Source organism: Fomitopsis serialis, assembly GCF_022376445.1.
Source record: "Fomitopsis serialis strain Sig1Antser10 chromosome Unknown B0H18scaffold_155, whole genome shotgun sequence".
In the NCBI taxonomy this organism is placed as follows: Eukaryota; Fungi; Basidiomycota; class Agaricomycetes; order Polyporales; family Fomitopsidaceae; genus Fomitopsis; species Fomitopsis serialis.
In genome coordinates, this window is record NW_025955115.1 from 1 (window position 1) to 21734 (window position 21734).

Consider the following 21734-nt stretch of genomic DNA (forward strand, 5'->3'; position numbering starts at 1 on the left):
CGGTCGACATTTTGCTTGCAGCTGGCGCCATTGGAATCGGAAGGGCGAGCAAACTTAGAGGGAGGCTTTAGTGATATTGGTGGGAGGTGAGAGAGGTGTAAAGGCGATGGACGCACCCTGGCAATTCTCGCGTCGTGTGTGCCCCGTGGCCACCTACGAACACGCGTCTCGCTTGTCGCACGATCAGCAATCATACTGCCCTGACGGAATCTCCAGGCGCCTCACTGCGGCACGTGTTGTCCGGGAAGACCGTGGCTGTGGTCCCTTCCTACTAAATTTTCCAACAATCCTACCAATACATAAGTGCTCAGTGGAATCGTCGGCCAGTAGCTTCCTAAATTCGGCGGGTTGACATACCCGTTGATGATGCGTCTCATGCGAGGCATGACTTGTCCGTCTGTCCAATTGATGCACTGTCTTAACCCGAACATACAAAGTGCGATTGCCTTTCCGACGAAACCTCTGCTCGTGATCCCTTGTTGGGCACCACCACCCGAGCCGTTGGATAGTCTCCACTAGGTGAGCAAACCTGCCCTTACTTAGTACAATTCATTGTCGTCACATCCTCTACGTTACAATCCACGTTTTACAAACAGCTTTCCGGATGACGAAGCAAACAAACCCAACGCCGGATCATACTGTACAACATTACGATACTTCAGACCGAGCCTTATAACACTGAGATATTATGCGATCAGCTACTAATTGTTATATAGATTGCCGCGTTACTCACATACCTCCCTCGAGCGTGCCGGAGTACGACGACATGCGTGAGCATCACTGCGACAAGCCGTGCTAGTGACTTGGACCCGCCTCCGCAATCTGTGCCTGCTGCAGCTCTCGCAGACGCGCCCTGTTCGCCTTCAGCTGAGCATCCAACCAGCTACGGTCCTCCTCCATCTCCTCTATCTTCTTTGCGAGCTTCGCCCTGTTCACTTCAAACGTCTTGATCACCTCCGACAGGGTCTTCATCCGCAGGGTACCGGCGCCCTCGCCCTCGCTATCTGACGCGCCATTGACACCCTCCGGCAGTTCTTCGCCCCAGTCCAGGCTGATTGTGTCCACGCCCGCCGCCTCCGAGGCCGTCGGCGACGCTACATGTGCTGCGGGGCCATCGGATGCGCGCTCCGACGGCCTGGAGGGCCTTTGGTCGGCTTTGCCAACGAGGGCGGCAGCCGTCGCGCGCGTATGCCTCTTCTCTGAGGTCTTCTCGACATCGTATCTTCCTCGCTTTCGACGAGGGCCCTCCTGAGAAGTGTCGGGACGCTCATGCGTCAGTCTTCCATTGTTCTTCTCCCTTGTCTTGGTCGCTGTGTTCAGGACGGTCTTGCCCATTTTTGCGGCCGAGGGGTCTCGCTGTGCACGCGATCGAGTTGCGCGCTGGACGGGTGTTGGTCCTTCAGGATCCGAAGCCGTGAATTCCGCGGGCCTGTCGTTGTCGAGCGATTGGATGACACTCGTTGCCTTGCGCTTTCCCTTCTTAGTGGTCGACGAGACACCCTCATCCGGCATCACGACCGACGCCGCCTCTGTTAACAGAGTATTCTAATGAGTGCCCGCTCTTATAATTACAATAATTCACACTTACTCTTGTTCTGTGTCCCATTAAGCGACAATCCCTGGAAGTAGCATCCCTTGCCGGCTTTTCTGCACGTCCCGCAGGTCCCGCTGCCTTGGTCCACCACACACTCCCTCACTGCCCTTGTCGCAGACCTACAGTAGTCACACTTCCAACCACATGTACTCGTCAGGTGCGGTGATGTTACAGACATATTGGAAACTATACCTTCTTGAGCTGCTTCCTAAACTCATTCGCCTTTGCTCTCATCGCGTCCTTTGTCGATTCAACCGCATGTCTCTCCACCTTGTCCGCCTCCTGAGCGAATTAGCTCGTCAGCATCGATCGTGTTATTATCGACAGACGGTACGTACGTGTCCGTCCCCTTCGCTCCGCCCCCCTTTGTGAGTGTCCCCACCGCCACTCAAAGGTTCATCCGCGGCTTGAAGGTCTCGCGCGCGACTTCCTCTGTCCTTTCTGGGCCAGTGGCTCTGGCCAGCCATCAAAAGCTCTGGCCACTCAGTTTCTACCCACTGTCGTGCGCCCTGGTTGAAGGACCTGTTCTTCACGCGTCCTGCGAGCTTGCTCAACTGAATGGTGATCCACGTCGGCTCGGACTTTTTGCCAGAGTATACACCATACTCTGTGCCGTATGCGTGCTGTCAAAACGTAAGATTCATCTACTCCACCACCAAACTGCAATTGTCGCGACATACCAACCACCGACGCAGCTGTTCGACCAGCTTCTTCGCGCACTGCGGACAACCCGGGTTGTGGCGCCGCCGGACATTGGTCTAACATTGGAAGACCGAGTAGATTAGTAAGCGGCGATTTACGGACCCGTAACATTGCAAGAAAAGAGGAAATGCCCGCCCTTTGTTCCGGGTCCTGACAAAGCAGGCCACAATTAGTATGTCGGGTGTCATAACATTGGTCACGTTTTCGCCGCAATGTTCCGAGGCCGCACAAACCACCAAGCATGTTGGGATAATGTTCGTGCAATGTGATAGGTCCTGACATACGTCATGTGCCGGTTGAGAACAAAGGGGGGACATTCACTATGTTCCGACAATGTCTGCGCGCCGACAATTAGATATTTGCGGAACCCAGACATGTGCTATGTCCGGCTCGCTAAAATATTCTATTTGCGGAAGTCCAAAATGGGAAGTAAATGACTCATGTCCGGAGGTCTGACATAGCGTATGTTCCGTCACTATGTTCGCAGGCCGAACATTCCCTGTTTCGCTACGGAATCGTGAAACGATTCGCAACGACTCGCAACGCGAATGGTGGATGTCTTTTTACGAATCTGGCACACGATACCGCAGACGTATATCGGTGAAATAGATTCGGGTACTCTATCGCCAGCCTGATACCGCGACATCGCATTCGACGCGTATCACCTACGTTTGCCACAACGTCGCGATTCAACCTTTATCGCCACCCTGATACAGCGACTTCACGACTTCGCTTTCCACGCCGCGATCGCCACAACGGCTTTCGATTCAATACCATGAAAGTTGCCCATATCTCGGGCAGGACTGTCTTAAAATTACAGTGCTCCATTCGCGGGTCCAGATTCGCCTGTCCCAGACATAAGCCGATCGTCACTTTCTTAAGGGGGTGGAGGGGGGGGGTCGACATATGCCAGAGACGCGCGATCTCCGAAGTCGGGCGACCGCGAGTCACCGACGACGCGGTCAATCTCCTCCTGGGCCTTCTTGCACGCATCGGGATGGAGGACCACCGTGAATAGAACGCCTTGAACACGGTGGTGGTCTGCGAGACATAGCCTTGAGCGTTAGATGCCACAGACATGGCATGCCGTCTTGAAGCGCATACCGCGTCGGTTCCACCTGCACACGAGCAGTCCAGTCAGCAGCACTCGCAGTGCCTACACTCTGCAGTTACTCACCGCCGTAGACGATATGAGCGTGACAAATGGGCTCCCGCAACCTCTATCGTCAGTGCGCCGATGCACCTGTGCGGCAGCGCCCCGTCAGCGCTCAAGTAAGCACGGCACGGTAAGGTCTACTCACCGCTTGACAAGCGTGAGGAACACTTCCGGCGACCCCAGCAGCCCGACGAGGATCTTGTGTGTCTCGCATTGCTGGATAGGGACGTAGCTTTCCAGCTTACTGTCGGGGACGTCGACGGCAATGTGCGCGGGGGAATCGAGGCTCGCAGAAGCCAAGACGGTCGCACCCAAACGCGTCCCCGAGGCACCAACTGGGATGTTGAGCTGGTATGACTACGCCCAGCAGCCGAGTTTGTACGGCATACAAAGAGGTGCGTCGCGACATATTCTTGATGCTGTAGATGGCAGTACGCGTCCGCGCCAGACGAGCAGACGAGCATTCGACGGCAAGTTTTTGAGAGCGCAAAGACGTCCTGCAAAAGCAAGCCTGTAATCAGCGCTCGTCGACGCCCAGTATCATCGCCGACGACTCCAACACTCACGCTCCTTACAGAACTCTCACTCTCCAAGGCGCTCCTCCGCCCAGTCCAGCTCCCTCTTCCTCCACGCCACGTCTAGCGCGCCCTTCTCTAGTGCCCACCCCCTTCGAGCGTCGCGAGCACCTCCGTCGCCCCAGCTGAGCTCTATGAGAACGCCACAGTGCTCCAGCGCCAGCTCTGGCCGCTGCTCGAAGGCGCGTGAGAGGACGGTGCGCTCGGGCCCGGTCTAGAGGACCATGCCGCCCGTGAATACGGAGAGGGAGAACATGAGGATCGCGGGGCGGAGCGGAGATATGGGCAGAAGGGAGGGGGACTGGGAGAGCATTTTCGATAGAGATGCTTTGCAAAACGAGGGTCGTCAGCTGGCATATACTATGAGCGCGAGCCAAGGAAGGGACTCACGATTCGTGCGCGATCCTTGCCTGGCCGAACACACGACAAAGGCGACTGTGAGCACATGGCGGGGGCCCGTACTGCGCTCAATTCGACTCGGAGAGGCTGTATGTGCCTAGCTTGCAAGTAGCGAGTGAGCCCTGCTATGACTAGAAACGGAAACGTAAACGTAAGAGGGGAGACCGCCGAGACTTAGGACGTGCGAACACACCGCCGAGATCAGTTCGTGATTCTACGCCATCCCCTGGAACCGGACAAGGCAACACTGGCACAACAGCGAACGAACATGGCGGTCAAGATACGCACTCCTAAAAGGGCCGGAGCATCAGTGTGGAGGGCGTGCGGTTGACAGAGGCGGAGAAGCTAGAGCGCCGTAAGAGGTGATCGATGGGAGGATGGGCGACAGGGGTGCGACATTGCGGGGCGAGACTCACCTGTAGGTGCCCTCGCAGCGCTCTTACTATAGCTGCTCCCTCGAGCTCCACGTCGGCGACCTCACGCATACCCGTGTGGCAGGTCGCCGGCATCCTACCCTCTCTTCCGGTCTGGACGCTTGGATGTGCCATCTCCGTCGAACGCGCCCGCACGGCAATTGCATTGTGAGAATGGTGTTCTCGTACGGCGCGTACGAGTACGATTAAGTGGGTAGATGTCGAGGAGTGATGTAAGGTATTAGGCGTGCTTTCGAACACAGAAGTAATAGTTGAGTGAGACGACGGACAACTTGAAGGCGGACGATGTCAGACACACGATGTTTGCTGTCTCAAATGGGCCACGAATTTACCCAGAGCACGAGTCCGTCGTTCAGTCGATTGGACGGCAATTGGTTCAACTCTGGACACCCGACTCGGACGCGACCACTGCACGAAGAGCAGCACGCCAGCCATATCGGGAAGGACGGGTGCTTGACGAGCAGACGTCCGCACTCGCAGCACTTGCACGCGCGAATCGTTCTCATGGTGGCTGACGTGCTCAGATCCGATCACGGCCGTGCATCGAGCCATGGACGCCGCGCAGCATCTACAAGTACATGGTGTCCAAGCATACGTGGTCAGCGAGGGATGCGGCGTGAGGCAACAACGGACGTACCGGGTCTATCGCGCGGTACACCGGATTCGCGTGGTACACCGGATTCGCGCGGTACACAGGGTTCGCGCGGTACACAGGATGAAAGACGAGTACGGTAAGTGCATGGTGTTCGGCGTGGAGAAGACCCCCGCCTTGGAGCACGTATAGATGGCTCGCCGAACGTCGAGAGATGTTGGGCAGACGCGCGGAAGAGCTTGAGGCAGATCCATTCAATGTTGATCAACAAACGAAGCGCACGTTTACCTTCCATCGTGAACGCGCTTGAAAGTCTTGCCGTGGACTCCAGGAAACGAGGGGCAGTCGTCTGGAGGATGAACCCCGCCGGGCTGGGCGCGTTATGTCGAGTGATCTGAAGGGATACGGCGCCAGGCAACACCCAGAATCAGAGCATGATCCCCAGGCCATCAACGAACTCACCTGCAATACGGATGCTCACAGCACACGGTACGCTGCCCGCGGCGTTCACAGCAACTGCCCCGCTGCGCCACCCAAACGGACGGACCTAGCCGTCAAATTCAGCGGAGACGGCAACGAGGGTATTCGGGTACGGAGCGTTCGTGCCGTAGCATCCTCGGTCTCATCGCAGATTCCTCCGTAGTATTTCGCGGGCAGACAACGCGCCACAGACCTCGAGTCACCATTCAGCATGGCTGTACGATCTACGAATCGCGCAGGCTGCTTACCTTCGCGGCTGATTCTCACAATCTCTAGACCACCAACTCCCTTCGGATGAGAGTCGTACGCTGTAGGTCGAACAGCCGCCAACCAAGAGCTTGCGACCGCTGCGCAAGTCATCGCCTTCGACCCGTATGAGCTCATTGTCTTTCAGAGTCGCATAACTTCGGCTGACGTCGTCCTGAAAGCCGGCATCACCGTATCCGTTCTGTTATACAGGATGGGTCTTTCAATGCATCGTCGTGTGGAATGCCGAAAGCAGTGAGCCTACCTCTCATTTTGTGAACTCGTGTACTACACGAAGACCCTCCGTACTTGAAACAGCTCCGCGTTCACCCAGCGACGAATAGATTCATTCGGCAGCCATTACAAGCAGTTGAGAGAAGGATATATGCCGTATAAGTGGAAGATGGTAAGCGATGCGTGGAAGATGGTGGAAGATGAGAACAGAAAGACAAGGACTGGAACGCCACACACACAGTTGCATCGATTACCCTATGCGGCAATGACTTCAGCGCTGCTGTGACGTCACCCGACTGGCCGTATTAGCATCAGCGACAGAATACAAAGCGTCTGGCGTAGCTTGCGCACACCCAGAACGCCGTGATGCCTCATTATTCGCGGCTTGGTTCGCGTGAGGATAGACGTAGACGTAGCCTCTGAGCGTCATGTGCGCGTGACATCAACCATGCCTTCTGCAGTGTCCTCTGATCTATCCGAACGAGTGTCAGTATTGCGAGGCGAGAGGTAGAGATCCTGCAGCGTAAGGTAAGCTCCCTGACGAGATACGTCTTCCATATTTCGACGAGTACCTTTATGATGGGGAAGACGTGGATCTTATGGTCGTCCGCGGTCGAAGCCCCGGCCCCAAAGTGGATCGGCCCGCCGTATGGTGTGCTTGCGAATGGGCAGACCACATCCTGCGCGCATATGATTACCTACCGTTGCTACATCAGTCTGGCTGACGATACTGGGGAACTTGACTTGGCTTGTAAGACTGGTACGATATATGAATGCTACATAATGAGGAGCGTACCTCAAGCCACGCGCTGTTCGGGGAAAGCTGGCTGTTCTGAGACCAAGTACTGATCCCGAAAGATAAGAGTCGTCCAAATACTTGACGTCTCGCTCGCGTGCTAACACCTTCCCTCCTTGTCCTCGCCCTCCTCAGTTCACCGTCCCAGAGACCATGAATCATCCTATCTGCGAGCTATGTGACGCACGCTTGTATCAATCGCATCCTCTGTCTCCAAAAATAAAGATCAATACTCGATGCGGTCAGTGAACTCAGGCTGACTATTATCGCGTCGGACTCACAGTCATCAATGGCTCCCTAGGGCATCTGTTCTGCGAAGATTGTGTCGATCGCTATGTAGCGGAGTACCCCGGGCTAGGATGTCCAAACTGCGGCGCTGCCATAATCACCATTGACCTGGCCAGACCAGTGGTCGTCAACAACACAAACAGCTTGACTGAAACATACCTGCGGGACATTTACATGCCTACCAATGTGGACGCATCGGATGCTTGGGCCCAACGGGCATTGTAAGTCTACCTCATTTCGGCAGGATGTGAAGGACTGACTCTGCACTGTAGGGATAATCCGCACACAGTGTACTTGGATCGTCGTCTCGGCTTAGCCACAGAGGCTCTAGGCTTTGCCAGACAAGATCATGATGTGCTTCAAAAAGAGAACTCGGCCAACTCGTCTGCTATATCGCGCCTGCTAGGGCAGCTGGAGGCGGCGAACAAGGAACAAGAGGAATCGGAGACAGCCTGTGAAGACCTGAGGCGTGAGTTGGCAATAGTGACTCTAAAGCGCCAGGAAATGGAGGCAAAGGTGAATGTACGGAGCAAAGAGGTGAGCATGTTGATCAGTGCTGGCTGGAACGTCTCAAACTGATCCATTCATCGTGTGTAGCTGTTGCCAAATGAGTAGTTTTCATATGTCTTACAAGCACCATGCACGTCAGAATGATAGCGTACAGTGTGCCGTCCGTCGATGAGACCTTGTCTCAGTGGACTCCAGTGAATCGTCTTATTTCGGCACAGGTTGTCCGTTTGCCTGGAGCCAGTGTCCTCGGCGTGTTACAACATATGCAATTTACCCTGTTATAATTTAGTTCTTTTTTGGGCTACTCGCCCTGCACGTTCTCGGGCACAGCATTCTGGACACCGTCGACTCACCGATCTACGCGTCAAAAGTGCGACGACGAGCAGCAGATAAACATGATAAACTATAGACGCACCAAGAAGGACGTCGGTGAGATCAGCAAAAGGACTATGCGGGGCGACACCGCACCATGCCACGCCATGAGGGGTAGCCGCCGACCAGTGGGTGCGGACGATATCACAAACTCGTAGGACTGGTCCTTGTTCTGATTTGTACGACGCAAGCCACGGGTGTTCGCCCGGAGTGCTCAGGGGCTGTGATCCATGCCACAAGATTTCAGGAATAACGGTGTGAGGCACACGGTCCGTACCTTTGGACTTGCTATGCGATCAACGACGTCGCTCTCCGGAGTACCTAAGCATATATTGTGCTCGATCACAGTCGGCCAAACGTTCGTGCGTCACGACATACCGAGAACTTTGAGGATCTTGTTCAATTGGTCGACTATGGGACAGTCAATCGCTATCCTGCATGGAGTGAGCTAACGGCTCCTCATCCGGTTTTGAGCTGAACCCTCTGTTCAGACCGAAGTCGCAGATCTTCAGCCCACGATCAGCTTTCGCCAGCGGGTTGCCGGGCTTCAGGTCTCTATGTACGACGGACGCAGAGTGAATATATTTCATGGCCTGGAGAACCTGGCTGAGGAAGTACTGGACGTACTCATTGCTGAGCATCTGTCCAGATTCGATGATATGATGCAGATCCGCTGGTGCGACGAAGTCAGATATCTCAGCGAGAGTGACACGATAAGAATTGCGCACCTTCCATCGGCTACTCACCAACTTCAGGATCCCGCGAGTCGGACACTCGTACGCACAGCCTGAGATATGACGAGCCTCCGTAAACTTGGTAAAGAGCACGCTTTCCAAGCTGGACCTTCTCGGTCGCGCGAGTAATCATCTTGATCGCCGCCGGCTGCTGAGCTGCAAGATCTTCGTCAATACGACGGTCCGGCGTTCTTGCCAAAGGATAGACAGATAAGAGGTAGCCGTAAGCCTCCGGACCCCATCTCGCGAATAAACTTTCATCGTTTCTCGATAGGAAACGCTCTGCCAAAGCAGGACATGCGCGTATGGTATCCTCTGCGCCCGAATAGTCAGATTTGACCACCACGATGGACGTTGAGGACCTGAGGTCTACGCACCGTCGCCGAAGTGCGCCACTCGACCGGGTGCGAGCCACTGCACGCGTCTGCGAGCGTCCACGCCGGCCGCTGGAGGAGTCGGGTCACTCGGGTAAAAGTATCGGAGACGACAACCTACCTGGACCGTTCTCCTGTCTCTCGCTCTTCAGCGTTACTTATCGTCTCCGGAGATCGGCGTTGATACCTGTGGTGAAGGAGCAGTAGCCATATCACAGTCGGATCCCGAATGCAGCTGCAAGTAGTCGGCGGTAAGTGCGTTCAGGGGGCCGTCAGGATACTCAGACTCGAATGCAAGACTGAGGCAAGGCATGTACGACCGATCGCGATGCGTAGGTCGGGCAGGTTACTGCGTGGACGGGATCCGCAAATTAGAAAGCCTGAATTGTCAGGTGCCGGTACTTGCTGCGATGTCGATGGTCGGCAGCAAAGTCTGACAAAGTTCACCCAGTCAGGCACAGCCACCACGATGCATGCATGACGAGACCAGTTGCATTGCGATAGCAGTAGCACGAAAACAGCGATAATGATGAGCGGATATGAGAGCACAGAGCAGAGAGACACGCTGTACAATGCTTACTAGCGTACAGCCAACGATCACCGACCACCGACCACCGACCCCACAGCCCAGTCCAGCCCGAATCCCAAGAACGACTAAAGGACCTGTGAACCCTCAAGGAGGACTCACGACTCACTTCACCGTAGACACCCGCTTCGTATGCATCCCCGCCCGTCTCCTCTCACTATGCGGCATGGGCCTCCTCCACGCCTCCTCCTCCTCCATGTGCCCCTCCTCCTGCTGCGTCTGCTCCCCGCCATGCTCCTCTCCCTGTTGCTCCTTCCCCTGCTGCGGCAGTGGCGGCGGCGAGTGCATCGGGTGCTGCATCTGGACGTCCATGGGGGTGTGTGGTGGCGTCGTCCACTTGCGCTGTGGCGGCGCGGGGTGCGGGCAAGGCGACAATGCGGACACGGGCGCGGACTGGGCTGGGACGGGGATGACAGGAATGCTGCGCGGCGCATTCGCGCTCCCCTGTGTCGGCGGTGGCGGTCCGGACTGGGGAGGCGGCACGAGCTCGGGACGCGTACGGAGCGAGCGCGACGTCTGACGGGCGATTGGCTTAGCGGGCGCCGGAGGCTGAGAGTGAGGTTGCAAATTTGGATGGGCGTGTAGGTAGGGCTGCGACGGGCCGGCATGCATGTCGGCTTCGATCTGTACGGCGACGATCTCCTTACCCTTGCACGCGAAGAAGGCGCGCTCCTGCGCGGAGAAGATAGCAGACATCGGGCCCATCATGGGGTTGGGCGGCGGCGGGGGGAAGAGCGCCATGAGTTCGTGGCCCGTTGGCGGCGCGGGGAAGCCGCTGCGGCGGGGCGCGACGGCAGAGGACGCGTCGACGGGGGAGAGCTCGAGGTCTGCGCGTAAGGACGTCAGCAGGGGCAGTCGTGGTACAGGGATGGCGCACCTCGGAGGATCGGGGGCGACATGGGCAGCGCGGGCGGGATGTGCAGGAGGAGCGAGTCGTGGGCCTCATGGCACCGTGTGGCGCTTAATACTTACCGGTCGTCGAGCTAAGTCGTGGATTTTGACGGCCAATATTAATTTGAACTTACTGATATGTGCGTCACCAGCGATGCGACCTGGATGCGACGTGGCTGAGACGCAAAACGCTTTTGGAATGCCCGGCCTCGGACTATCGGACAACTGGCAACCGTACTTACATCAGTTCGCGCCGCATCATATCCCAATGGGAAGCCTTCGGTTCCTACTCGACTGCACCCAACTTTGGCGAGGTGGCACGACACGGCCGCGCGAGCCTGAACTCACGCAGTTCCCTCGAAATGTATCAACCGTACAGTCATACTGCATGTAAGTAGACCGAGGGAGGAGGGAAGGGAAATGAGAAAGACGGGGAGAAGAATGTGTGTGGCGAGTCGCGAGGGCGAGAAGAGGCGGCGCGGATGCGCATATGCCGTGAACGGTGGCACGACCTATGTAAGTACATGCGGCGTACTCCATCCGTTCATACAATCTCAGCTTCGTGCGGTGAGTCCTTCCAGCCTGGTTCTCACACGCATGATGCTGAACAACATGTCTAGTGTGCAATGAGACTTGACGTCTTCAGTCTATATGCCTGCTGACGTTGGAGCTTACCTACCCGTTCACTTGTCTACTCCACCCACCCACTCGCTCGCCCGCCCGTCTGCCTACTCACCTCTCGCCAGCTCGTTCGCCTGCCCACTTTCGCTCTCTCACTAGCCTCGCCCACCCGCCCTTGCTTTCTTACCAGTTCGTCCGCCTTCCTTCCCTCGCCCGCTCTCCGGTTCTGCTCACCCTTGCCCTCTTGCTATTTCGCATGACTGCCTGCTCGCTGGTACACTCGCTCGCCCGCTCTCGTCCGCGCGCGCTCGCCCTCTCACTAGCTCGCTCGCTCGCCCACCCGCTCTTGCTCGTTTGTCCTCGTCCTCACCGTCGTTCTCGCCCGCAAATTCACCGTCTGCCCGCTCGCCCGCCTGCCTATTCGCCTGTCATTACATGCCCGCGGCTTCTCGCTCGTCTACCCACTCTCGTCCGGCTGCCGCTCTCGCTTGGCCGCTGGCTCTGTCTGCCCACCCGTTCGCCTCTTGTCCACGTTCCCGCTCGCCCGCTTACTCGTTCCGTTCTCATGCTGGCCCTTGTATGTTCGTATTCGGGGTCGCGGTGTCTGCAGGCTGTCTACTTCATCAACCTGTTTGTTGATTCACATGTTCGCTCACTCACGCTTACACGTTCATACACTCGCCCATCCAATTCAGTTTTATGGCGTTTTTTTTTGCTGCGTACCTTCACTCGTTCACTCATACTACTACGTGCTCGGACTTGTGTAGAACCTTACTTTGATGTCAAAAGCAGCTGTATATGAAGGCCTCAACCATGTAAGATCGTATATGAAATATATGGAGAGCATCTCGTGCGTCGGCAAAGCCTGCAGTTCGAATGTCCGGTCGAAAGAACCTGAGCAATCGCTCTACGGAAGGCTCTCACTGTTGAGTTCTTGCATCGGCACCTGGCGTATTCTCTCGGCCAGGCCTCTCAGGATCGAAGTGCCCAGTAACCAAGACTTTGTGCGCGAGGTCGTACAGTCTCGCCGTTCTAAGGGGTGTGATCGATGTCATTCAAAAGCACTTGAGAAACAATTGCAATGGAAAGACGTACTCAATGATCGGATCAGGGTGCTTCAGGTCAATGTTGTTCGGTAGAGGGCTTAGCCACTTCAATTTGAACGTGTCGTATCGCTGCAGGAGAGATGGGGCGTAGCAATTTGTGGGGAGTCCAACGATGGGAGGGCGGGTACAGGGGTGTTGACTAGCCACGCGAAAGTGCGGCCAACCGCCCTGTGAAGCCTTGAAGCCTCCTCTGTAGCGCGTCCATAGGTGAAGCGAATCGAGCGTGCGTAGCCATGTTTGAAGTTCTGCAGAGCGCCAAGTCTTGGAACGTATGAAGTACGTGGCTTCCCCTCTCCCAGCTTCGTGATCGGACTCATCGGTGCTCATACCATGAACGCCAAGCGCATCTACAAGTTCCGTGGCCCTCGTAGAAAGCAACGATACCGAAACGTTGCGTCTTCTCTGAAAAAGCTGTTCCAAACAAAGCATTAATGGCAAGAAAGCTTCCGCATTCGCAACGACGTCTTACCTGCCGTTTCCGTTCCTGCTGCCTGTGACGCTTCTGCTCGTACAGAGCCTCGGATTGCGCTATCGCCTGGTCTCGATACTGCCGGCGCAGAGTGTCCGTGTGGGCCATCCAAGCTTGTTTCACTTCATCCTCCGACTTTTCTATCCGGGGATACTGGGCCTTGAAGTCCGCTGCGAAGACTCTCGCTGTAGATAGATTCCAAGCAGACGAAGGTCGAGCGTGTATGTCATAAGAGAAGTTATCCGCGCTGCAACACTCGCGGCCGCTGCTGGGGTCGAAGGCTGCGATCTGCTCTGCAGACGGGATGTTGGCGAACGGGGACTTGTGTGTATCACGTTTCATCAAACGAAGAGCGTGGGTACGTATGCAATCCTAGAGGCTTATTGTAAGGGTGTACCCTAATGTCGAGATCATTATACCATTCTCACCTTGAACGTATTCTCCTCCGGAGCCTTCCTCTTGCGCTGGCGATGATTGGTAGGTAAGCGTGTGTTGTCCGGCATCATGTCCATCTCGTCGTCAGCCATATCATCATCGCCCTTGTATCTCCGGGAACTAGCATGCCCTTTGACCGTCGGTGCACTCGAAGAAGAAGCACCGGTTGCATTCCCAGATGACGATGATGACTCGTGGGCTACGGGAGCCTCCGCTGAATCTCTCGCAGACATTGCGGATCGTATGCCGGCTTCTACCGACAGTTTCAATGATTGCGAGATACTGCTTACGAGTTCGGACATTCTGGTGTCCATGCTGTGTTTCATGCTTTGCTCAAGTATAACCATATCGCGCCGGGTGAGCGGGGTTAAGTCAGTCCTCGACGGCGCATCGACATCCTAGGGGCAAGAAAATAAGCTAGATTAGCATCTATTTGAAGAGTGGTAGCGCAATCTCCTACGTTGCTTGCTTGCCTCGACGCTGGGTTAGCCTGCGTTTTACGTGATCTGGCAGGCTCAGACATCCCTTGTGGTTGGGAGGGGCTCGAAGCCGCGCTAGCCCTCGGATGCGCTGGCGGCTCTGGGACGGCTAAGCCAGTACCGGCTTGGTGCGCAGAAGTGTCTGCCCGTACAGCCGTCCTCGTCGACGTCGTACGCTGGTATTTGCTCTTGTCAAACTTCTCGAACTGGCGCCGCGATGCCCCGGATCCCTGCGAAAAATGAGGTTACATGGAGCATTACTAGTAAGACGTAGTAGTACGCACCGTCTGTGGCGCATTGTGATTAGCAGCGGGTGGCATCGCCGCTGAGTGCACCTGGTTTGCATGAGAACGTATACGGATAGGTAATGAAAATGGTACACACTGTTGAATCCAGTTGCTGCGTTGGCGCTACGCCTGGATTCCGGTGGCGCCTCTCGTCTCCCGCCTGTCGGAGTGGCTCCGCTAAGGTCGAATCCGTGTCGGAGTATCCCTCACGCCCTTTGCCCTTATCAACTTGCGGAGGACGTTCAGTCGATGTCGAGCTTGCATCGTCCTCAGCAGAAGATGGCCCGTCCATAGGTACGTCGTGGTCCTGGGATAGCTTGGGGTTGACAAAGTCAGGATGATGGTGAAATTCATTGTCTCATCTGACTCACGTATCGAGAAAGACTTTCCAAGAACATGTTAGATTGCGCTGGTGCAGGGGCCACTGAGGGCTCCGAGCTCTCGTTTGCGGCGTCCTAGGCACGGGTCGTTGAGCGCCCACTGGGCAGATGAGGAGGAGGAGAAAGCTTACGTCTGCCGACATAGGTACGTCACTATCTTGTGACTGCGTCACGTCTGAGGTTGGAATGATCTCCATGCGCTCATCATGATCAGGCATTGGATGCATCTCGGCCACGGCGGGCTGATGCTGCGCTTGCAAATCCTACAATGTAAGATCATTATCAACGGCGATCGTTACCGAGTGATTCAAACGTACCGGAGACGGAACGACGTGTGTACGCTGGCTTCCAACCATTGTTCGATCGCCTTCAGCGATGCGATCTTCAGTTGTCGATCCATGGGTCTTTTCATTCGCACGGTTATTAGAGATCACGAGCACTCGCAGGACTGGAATTACTGACCAGGTTTACTTGATGGAGGGGTGGCGTTGCCTCACTGGCAGGAGCACCGCCCGAGGCTCCTACATCAGTATCACTGCGATGAGCTTGTCCGGCCCCATCATCCATGTCCACGTCTTGTTCTAAAGCCTAGTGCGAGAGATAGGTTACTTCTCCGATCATTGGAACGCCTGAAATTGACAGCACGCTCACGCTTGTTGTAGCCTCGTTCTTAGGCCGCTCATACTCCTCGGCTGACGTAGCGTGTCTCTCCCAGGAGGTTGATGCAGTCGCCCCTGAGATTGGCTGGAGAGAAAACACCGCATTAGCAGTGTTGCCCCCGTAGTATAGAGGCCAACTCACTACGCCTTGGCTTGTTTCGGATTCTTGGGTCCACTCCGAACCTTCGCCGTGCACTTCCTCGCGCGAAGATGACGTCTTAGAGTATGGCTCGCGAAGCTCTTTCCTTTGAGCCCGTTCAACTCTTCGCTTTCCCGGTGCGTATGCAGACAAAGGATGCAGCTTCCGATCAGCTGATTTGCCTGCCTTTGAATCGGCGGATTCGCCTGGCTTTGGAGCGGCGGGTTCGCCTGGGTTGTCTCGGTCTTCCGCAGGGCGGCCGGTCGCGTATTCAGCGATCGAGTGAAACAAATTCTGGAGGCTTTGCAGTTCAACTTGTGCGGATGGCACGAGCGCGTTCTGTCATGGTCTCGTTAATGCCGTCAAATCAGCGTGGATCTGCTGGACAATACCTGCAATGCGGAGAGGGTGGATCTCGTCCATTCGGACGACCCTATGCCAGCGGCGTCTGCCTGTTGCTCTCTGTGATTATTCAACGGCGGCGAAACAACAGATATGTGAACGAACCTGCACAGAACCCCCGCGGTCGTGATCTTCTTGACGTCCAACACCGGTGCCCTGAACGCTGGCCTCGTTTGCCTCGGCCTCATTTGCATGAGAGTAGTGTAAGTAATCCTCGGTGGCCTCATCCTGCTGATTACCGGCCGTTTCCTCTTGCATGATGGTGGCATTGTTTTCTGACTGTATACATGCTGATGAGCAAGGTCGCCCGGACGAAAGACAAGCTCAATTGGCACTTACCGCTGGTGGAACCGCCGGTGGAACTGCTGGTGGAACTGCTGGTGGAACTGCTGGTGGAACTGCTGGTGGAACTGCTGGTGGAACTGCTGGTGGAACCGCTGGTGGAACCGGTCTGACCACTTCAGCCGCCGTGTTGCTTCCAGTCTTCGGATGCCGAGCTAAGCCAGCAATCATCAACGCGCATACAAGCCACGTACCAGGTTGTCAAGAGTAGCTCTAAACCTCTTGAGCTGCTTGACCCATGTCGGTGTTGTGGGAGTCTGTCTCCGAATCTCCACCCTGCGGGGCGGGGAACGCGACCGGACAATAGTGTTTCCTTTCACCACTAGCTGCCGCGCCCCGGAGTCTTCAAGTCGCCTCTTCACTCCGGCGACAGGGGGAGGCTCTTCAGGGTCAGGGAGCTTGGAGGCGGAGGCTTTGGGTTCCTCGGGCATGGTGATCAGTTGGCGAGGGAGACGACAACGGCAGCGTACAGAGAGAAGGAATCCATCCGACTTTATGACAAAGGGACTGCCACCGCGAATAGGACAATGCAGACGCGATGCGCAGGCCTGCGCTTAATCGGAGATGAAGCGTCGTGGTGCACACTGAGGTGGGAGTCCGGAGCAGATGAGATCGACAACATGGCAACACGTGCATATAGTGCCACAGGACATGCAGCAGCACGCTTGTCGATAACATGCGTCATATGCAGTTGAGCTCCGGCTCTGCAATTGGGGTATGAGATTCAGTGCAGTTGAGCTCGGGATGGCGTGCAACTCATCCTCAGTGCGGCACAATCGGAGTTGATGCTGTTTGCTGTAGCGTGTATGGCAAGCGCAGATAGCCGTGAGGGGCCGGGGACGTCGGCATATGAACGCACTGAGGTCGTAAACAATCCCGAAGGACGCTGAGAGCAGCGCCTACTGCATGAGAAGCACGCGTGACCCGTCTCCCCCGCAAGCGGGACCATGTGTATCGCTCATTGTCGGTTACGGACAGGTAGATACGATTCTTGCAATTTGGGAACAACAGCCACTGTCGGCACTCACCCCGACCTCCTGTTCTGTGTGCCGATGCGCACCACTTCGGAAATACTAGCGACAGACGCAGTATTCAGTGCCACTTCACGCCTATACCTGAGCCTACTGAGGCGGAGGTAGCCTTTCCATGATATCCAGCGGAAGCCCGAGAGCCCTGAGTGCTTGCCCCCTTACCCACTCCGATGCGACGTATAGCACCTGGCGAGCCACGCTTTCGCCGACCAGATAAACATCTGTTGCAGCGTACACGCCCCATCTCCAGCAGTGCAACAGAGCCGACCATACGAAGTGAGCCTGTGTCAGAACAACATGAGAAAGATCGAGCAACGCTGCAAGACTACTCACACCATGGATCATTGCGCGACCACAGTCGCCCCATGGGACGAGAATGCCCATCTTCAGAGAGATCCAGCAGAGTCCGAGGGATATCGTTAGAACCGCAATCGTGCGAAGGACTGCCCGCAGTTCCTCCACCGTAGGGATCAGTCGATCAGACTAAAACAGTTTTAGCAGAAGGAGCACAACACATCGACGAAAACACGCACCTTCAAGTTGAGACCCACTAAAAATGCCTCTACGAACGACTCGGGCCTTTGCTGTAAGCTGGCTTCACGTTATATACTATGAGCACGGCTTGCTGAAGATAGGACCCGTGGTAGACGTACGGATTTTCGCGCGCCATACTCTGATATAAGTTTCAGGGCCCATTGTGGCGGATCCCGTGGCAAGATAACATATGTTTCCCTTCCTGCAGCTCTACGAGCGAAATCAGATACGAGGAAGTTCGACGTGTGCGAACTTACTGCGACGGCCATAATGATGTCCTCTAGACGTGCGCGTGAGCGTGAACATTGATCGATGGCATCCGCAGACGGCTTACCTTGATGCGACAGCGACTGGAACAGCTCCCCGGTGCCTGTCTGCCAAATACACACATCTCCTGTGGATGTACCGCATACAACTGCCCGACCCTCATGGATGAAGGCCGTCTGTAAGGCAATGCGTGGAAGCGGCTGATCGGTAAATCTCAATAGACGACGAGGCCTCTGCTCGTGTCCGCCCATTGAGTAGAGATGCACACCGTCGCGGAGGTTGTGGACTGCGATGAAGCGGAAGCCAGGGCTTATCGCCGAGTGTCCCCTAATGGCGATGAGTTTATGTTGCCAGCGAAGAGCGTAGAAGGGATCCTACATAGAAGGGTAAGCTTCAGGCGGTACAATGCGCCACTGCGGCTGCCGAGTTTGCACGTCCCAACAACTGCCATCAATGCGTCAGCGAGGCATGGGCCGCAGGAGACGAAGTCCTCACACTATTCCGCTGACCGTATATGTGGTCACGAGAATCCGCCCGTGCTTGTCGAATCTCAACGCGACCGCGCTATCTTCTGTATCGACGTTCTTCGACGCGGCCGCATTGTCCCCTGTGCCGACACTCTCTTGTAGACGTGGCAGCGGCATGCTGACACTGTAGCGATCTACCACGATGTCAGTAAGATGGTCCGACTGAATGCCTGCAGCCGGCGCACTAGGGGAAGTCTCTTTTGCGATGACGACGTCAAGCCCGATCGAAGCTGCCAGACACGCCGTCATAGCACTATAGTCCATATCGAAGACGTTCGCTTGTCCTCCAAGATCAAGGTCGTAGACCTCGCTGCGTATCTGCGCTGTATTTTAAGCCCTTCGAGCTGACGTTTGGAGCCCGGGATCACTCACCGGAGAGAAATAGCGTACTTGCCGGATTGCGCCGCTCTCGCAGCCGACAATAATCGTCTCCTTGTGCACGGGATGCCATAAAATGCTGTCGACGACGCTATCGACTGAGAGGCGGTACAAGAGGTTGCCGGTGCGGACATCCCAAATGATCACAGCCCCATCGTCACCTCCGCTGGCGAGGTAGGTACTATCCGGTGAGAAGGCGAGGACGTTGATAGTGTCAGAGTGTCCTCCCCTAAGCGTGAGGGTAGGGACGTAAGCAGTGGAGGCCATCGCTGCCAAGGAACGTGAAGATAGGCGGCCCTTAAGAGCCACTCAGGAGGGCATGCGGCCATATGGTGACCTGCAATTTGAAGTCAGCATGCTGCCGTCGCTGGTGAGGCAGCAGGCTTAAAGGAACACGCCTCATGGCATTACTCACTAATTACTGGCGGCCGCAGGTCGGCCGGGCGTAGCACTGTCAGATCTCGGAGGCAATCCCAGATTCCCAGATACTTGCGATCGTGTGATCCGGAGGAGGAATCGAGGCGCAATCTTGAGATCATTTGTGCCACTGGTCGTGAGCGCCGTCACGCCGGGTGAGTGCTCCAGGACGCCGGTGAACCTTTGTCCTACCACCCACCGTTGCGAACGCCAGTGACCTCTCCAGTAGATACGCCGCTCGATGCATCGCCGCATGGATTGCTACGGTGTGGCGTCCCGATGTCCCTTTGTGCAGGTTCGCCGTATAGAAGACCCAGCGCTGGACTCATGCAAGATGCCCCCAGGACGTGACACCAAGGCCTTCTCCTCGTCGCCTTACCATGCTCGCAACTTGCCCAGTGTGCCTCAACGCTGCCGTGCAGGGTGGGGCTCAGTTCATCTGTATCAAAGCCTGTGGTGAGCCGTTATTCCTAACACAGCGTGTAGTCTTGGTAAACGAATGCTACACAGGACACGTCGTCTGTGTCGACTGCTTTCGTCAAATTCGCAGACATTTTGTACAGTCGCTGTGCCACGTATGTCGGCAACCGTTCCAACTGGAGGCCGACATTGTTGCGATCCGCTTCAGATTCGGGCAGCCCACGTACCATCCCACGCTGTTCAACAACCTCATTCGCAGGTAAGCATGAAAAACAAACATTGAATCAAATGAGTAGTCTTACAGCTCTACGAGAATAGGAACGCTGCCCGCTTTATAGAAGAGAGGGCCTTTATCGAAGCAGAACGAGAGCGTCTGCGTAACTCTAAGCAAACCCTTTGCCGGCTGAACCACGTCCAGCACGAACGCATACAAGCCCACCATGATTTGCTTCGCAAGCTGAGAGATCGCACCTTGGTACTGCAGCAAGAGATCGCTCGGCTGCGTCTCGAAATCAGGCAGGAGTTCGCTCAGGTTTCCCTTGCGATGGACAGCCTGCAGTCCCTTGTCTTCGTCGTAAGCCCCACGAGTGCTCTGTGCTGACGATAGAACGCTAACTAATTCACAAGGAATACTAAATGGAGGACGTAACGCGTCGGCAACACGAGCTCCCACGAGCTCCGTCGTATATGCATATGCAATGAGGAAGCGGCCGTTATGTGCAACCACAATGTGTTCCACTCTTCTTTTACCATAATTCGTTCCACTCTTCTTTTACTACAATGCGTTCCACTCTCCTTGCTATAATGCGTTCCACTCTCCTTACTATAATGCGTTCCACTCTTTGAAGTCTTCCACACTCGAATCAAACCTTCATGCTATGTTCGTCCGCTGAGCGAGTTTCCCACATCATGGCTCCGAGCACATGAGGAATTCGAGATGTATGACGTCCCGCCCTTAATTCTCGCGAGGACGTAAGATGTCGCGGGGCCGTCGTACAAGAGAGATGGCCAAATTCTCGAAGGATGCTCGGTTTGCTCCGAAGTCTTCACTTTCCAAAGCAGGCATCTGTTCCCAAAAACGGGGAGGCGGCGTGGACCAAGCGTGGACTCACCGTCCGCACTATATCTGAGATCTCTAGGAGCGATCCTCACACGCCCCGGAGCGCCCTTTCAGGATCGGCGCTACCATACTGTACCTCCCCGTGCCCAAAATAGCCGATGGGACTGACTCCGTTTACCGGCTTTGACCAGTCGGTGCAGCTCTAGCAGTCAGTAGTCTTCTGTCTCTGCCCTTTTCCTCGGCTCCTCTCTCTGAGTCAGAGGTTTTAGTATGCGAAGCCAACGCCTTTACGACCGACCCAAACGGGCCTTTGTCGTATGCGCTGGGCCACCCCGGGCAGCGGGTTCTGGGCACTGCAACGTGGGGACCTCATTTGCGCTGGACGCATCACAGCTTACCACCGCCGACATTGAATCCTTTTGAGCTAAGCGAGGAAGACAGGCCTTCATGCCTCACGGATTTCATTGACGAGGCCTCATGGTCCTGTCTGAGGTGCTTCACGAATTCGATAGGCCAACACGCTGTCGTTCTTTGTCCTTTGAGCCAATGGAATCCGCTGACGCTTTGCCGAGGGCCGCCCATCCTAGGGCTAGTCAAGGTCTAGATTGTGAGGTGTCAAGAGCCGCTACCTTCCGCACAAAGTCAGGCTCCTGATGGGTTCATTCTTCAGCCGAGAACCCGAGAGTGCGCCAAACACATTGCTTCACGGTTCCAGGACGCATTCTATAATCCTGAAGCCGTATGGTCGTTGCTGCATGAGATAGACGTCTTATACCGACCCCGCGACCTCGACTCAGCTAATCCCCTTGTCTAGCATC

General features: G+C 55.7%; 8 protein-coding genes across 8 annotated transcripts; 1 reads left to right on the plus strand and 7 right to left on the minus strand.

Moving 5' to 3' along the window:
* Positions 1-795: 795 nt before the first annotated feature.
* On the minus strand, positions 796-2359 carry B0H18DRAFT_1125441 (uncharacterized protein; the record flags this gene model as incomplete). The annotated part of the gene is made up of 5 exons (XM_048035017.1): positions 796-1529; positions 1589-1727; positions 1787-1876; positions 1933-2217; positions 2279-2359. The coding sequence occupies 5 exons, from the start codon at positions 2357-2359 to the stop codon at positions 796-798; spliced, it is 1329 nt and encodes a 442-aa protein (XP_047886630.1).
* Positions 2360-3173: 814 nt separating this feature from the next.
* Positions 3174-4340, minus strand: B0H18DRAFT_1125442 (uncharacterized protein; the record flags this gene model as incomplete). The annotated part of the gene is made up of 7 exons (XM_048035018.1): positions 3174-3337; positions 3401-3414; positions 3474-3539; positions 3598-3787; positions 3842-3963; positions 4039-4199; positions 4251-4340. The coding sequence occupies 7 exons, from the start codon at positions 4338-4340 to the stop codon at positions 3174-3176; spliced, it is 807 nt and encodes a 268-aa protein (XP_047886631.1).
* A 646-nt stretch (positions 4341-4986) lies between these two features.
* On the plus strand, positions 4987-5715 carry B0H18DRAFT_125282 (uncharacterized protein). Its single transcript, XM_048036741.1, has one exon. It carries the CDS (start codon positions 5146-5148, stop codon positions 5593-5595), a length of 450 nt encoding a protein of 149 aa, XP_047886632.1. The 5' UTR covers positions 4987-5145; the 3' UTR covers positions 5596-5715.
* Positions 5716-7508: 1793 nt separating this feature from the next.
* B0H18DRAFT_1044800 (uncharacterized protein) lies at positions 7509-8357 on the minus strand. The gene is made up of 2 exons (XM_048030736.1): positions 8094-8357; positions 7509-8033 (listed from the first exon to the last, which is right to left on the minus strand). Exons 1-2 carry the CDS (start codon positions 8134-8136, stop codon positions 7885-7887), a joined length of 192 nt encoding a protein of 63 aa, XP_047886633.1. The 5' UTR covers positions 8137-8357; the 3' UTR covers positions 7509-7884.
* Positions 8358-8869: 512 nt separating this feature from the next.
* On the minus strand, positions 8870-9049 carry B0H18DRAFT_842236 (kinase-like domain-containing protein; the record flags this gene model as incomplete). Its single annotated transcript, XM_048039507.1, has 1 exon — positions 8870-9049. A coding segment is annotated over one exon (180 nt), but the record flags the coding sequence as incomplete, so codon positions are not given.
* Positions 9050-9934: 885 nt separating this feature from the next.
* On the minus strand, positions 9935-10914 carry B0H18DRAFT_1044804 (uncharacterized protein; the record flags this gene model as incomplete). Its single annotated transcript, XM_048030737.1, has 1 exon — positions 9935-10914. A coding segment is annotated over exon 1 (631 nt), but the record flags the coding sequence as incomplete, so codon positions are not given.
* Positions 10915-12404: 1490 nt separating this feature from the next.
* Positions 12405-13996, minus strand: B0H18DRAFT_125338 (uncharacterized protein). The gene is made up of 4 exons (XM_048036742.1): positions 13588-13996; positions 13160-13531; positions 12680-13101; positions 12405-12616 (listed from the first exon to the last, which is right to left on the minus strand). The coding sequence occupies exons 1-4, from the start codon at positions 13939-13941 to the stop codon at positions 12505-12507; spliced, it is 1260 nt and encodes a 419-aa protein (XP_047886636.1). The 5' UTR covers positions 13942-13996; the 3' UTR covers positions 12405-12504.
* Positions 13997-17403: 3407 nt separating this feature from the next.
* B0H18DRAFT_1125446 (WD40-repeat-containing domain protein) lies at positions 17404-19286 on the minus strand (the record flags this gene model as incomplete). The annotated part of the gene is made up of 10 exons (XM_048035019.1): positions 17404-17595; positions 17647-17796; positions 17847-17908; positions 17967-18057; positions 18105-18127; positions 18182-18441; positions 18493-18558; positions 18610-18775; positions 18827-18959; positions 19014-19286. The coding sequence occupies 10 exons, from the start codon at positions 19284-19286 to the stop codon at positions 17404-17406; spliced, it is 1416 nt and encodes a 471-aa protein (XP_047886637.1).
* Between the last annotated feature and the right edge of the window lie 2448 nt (positions 19287-21734).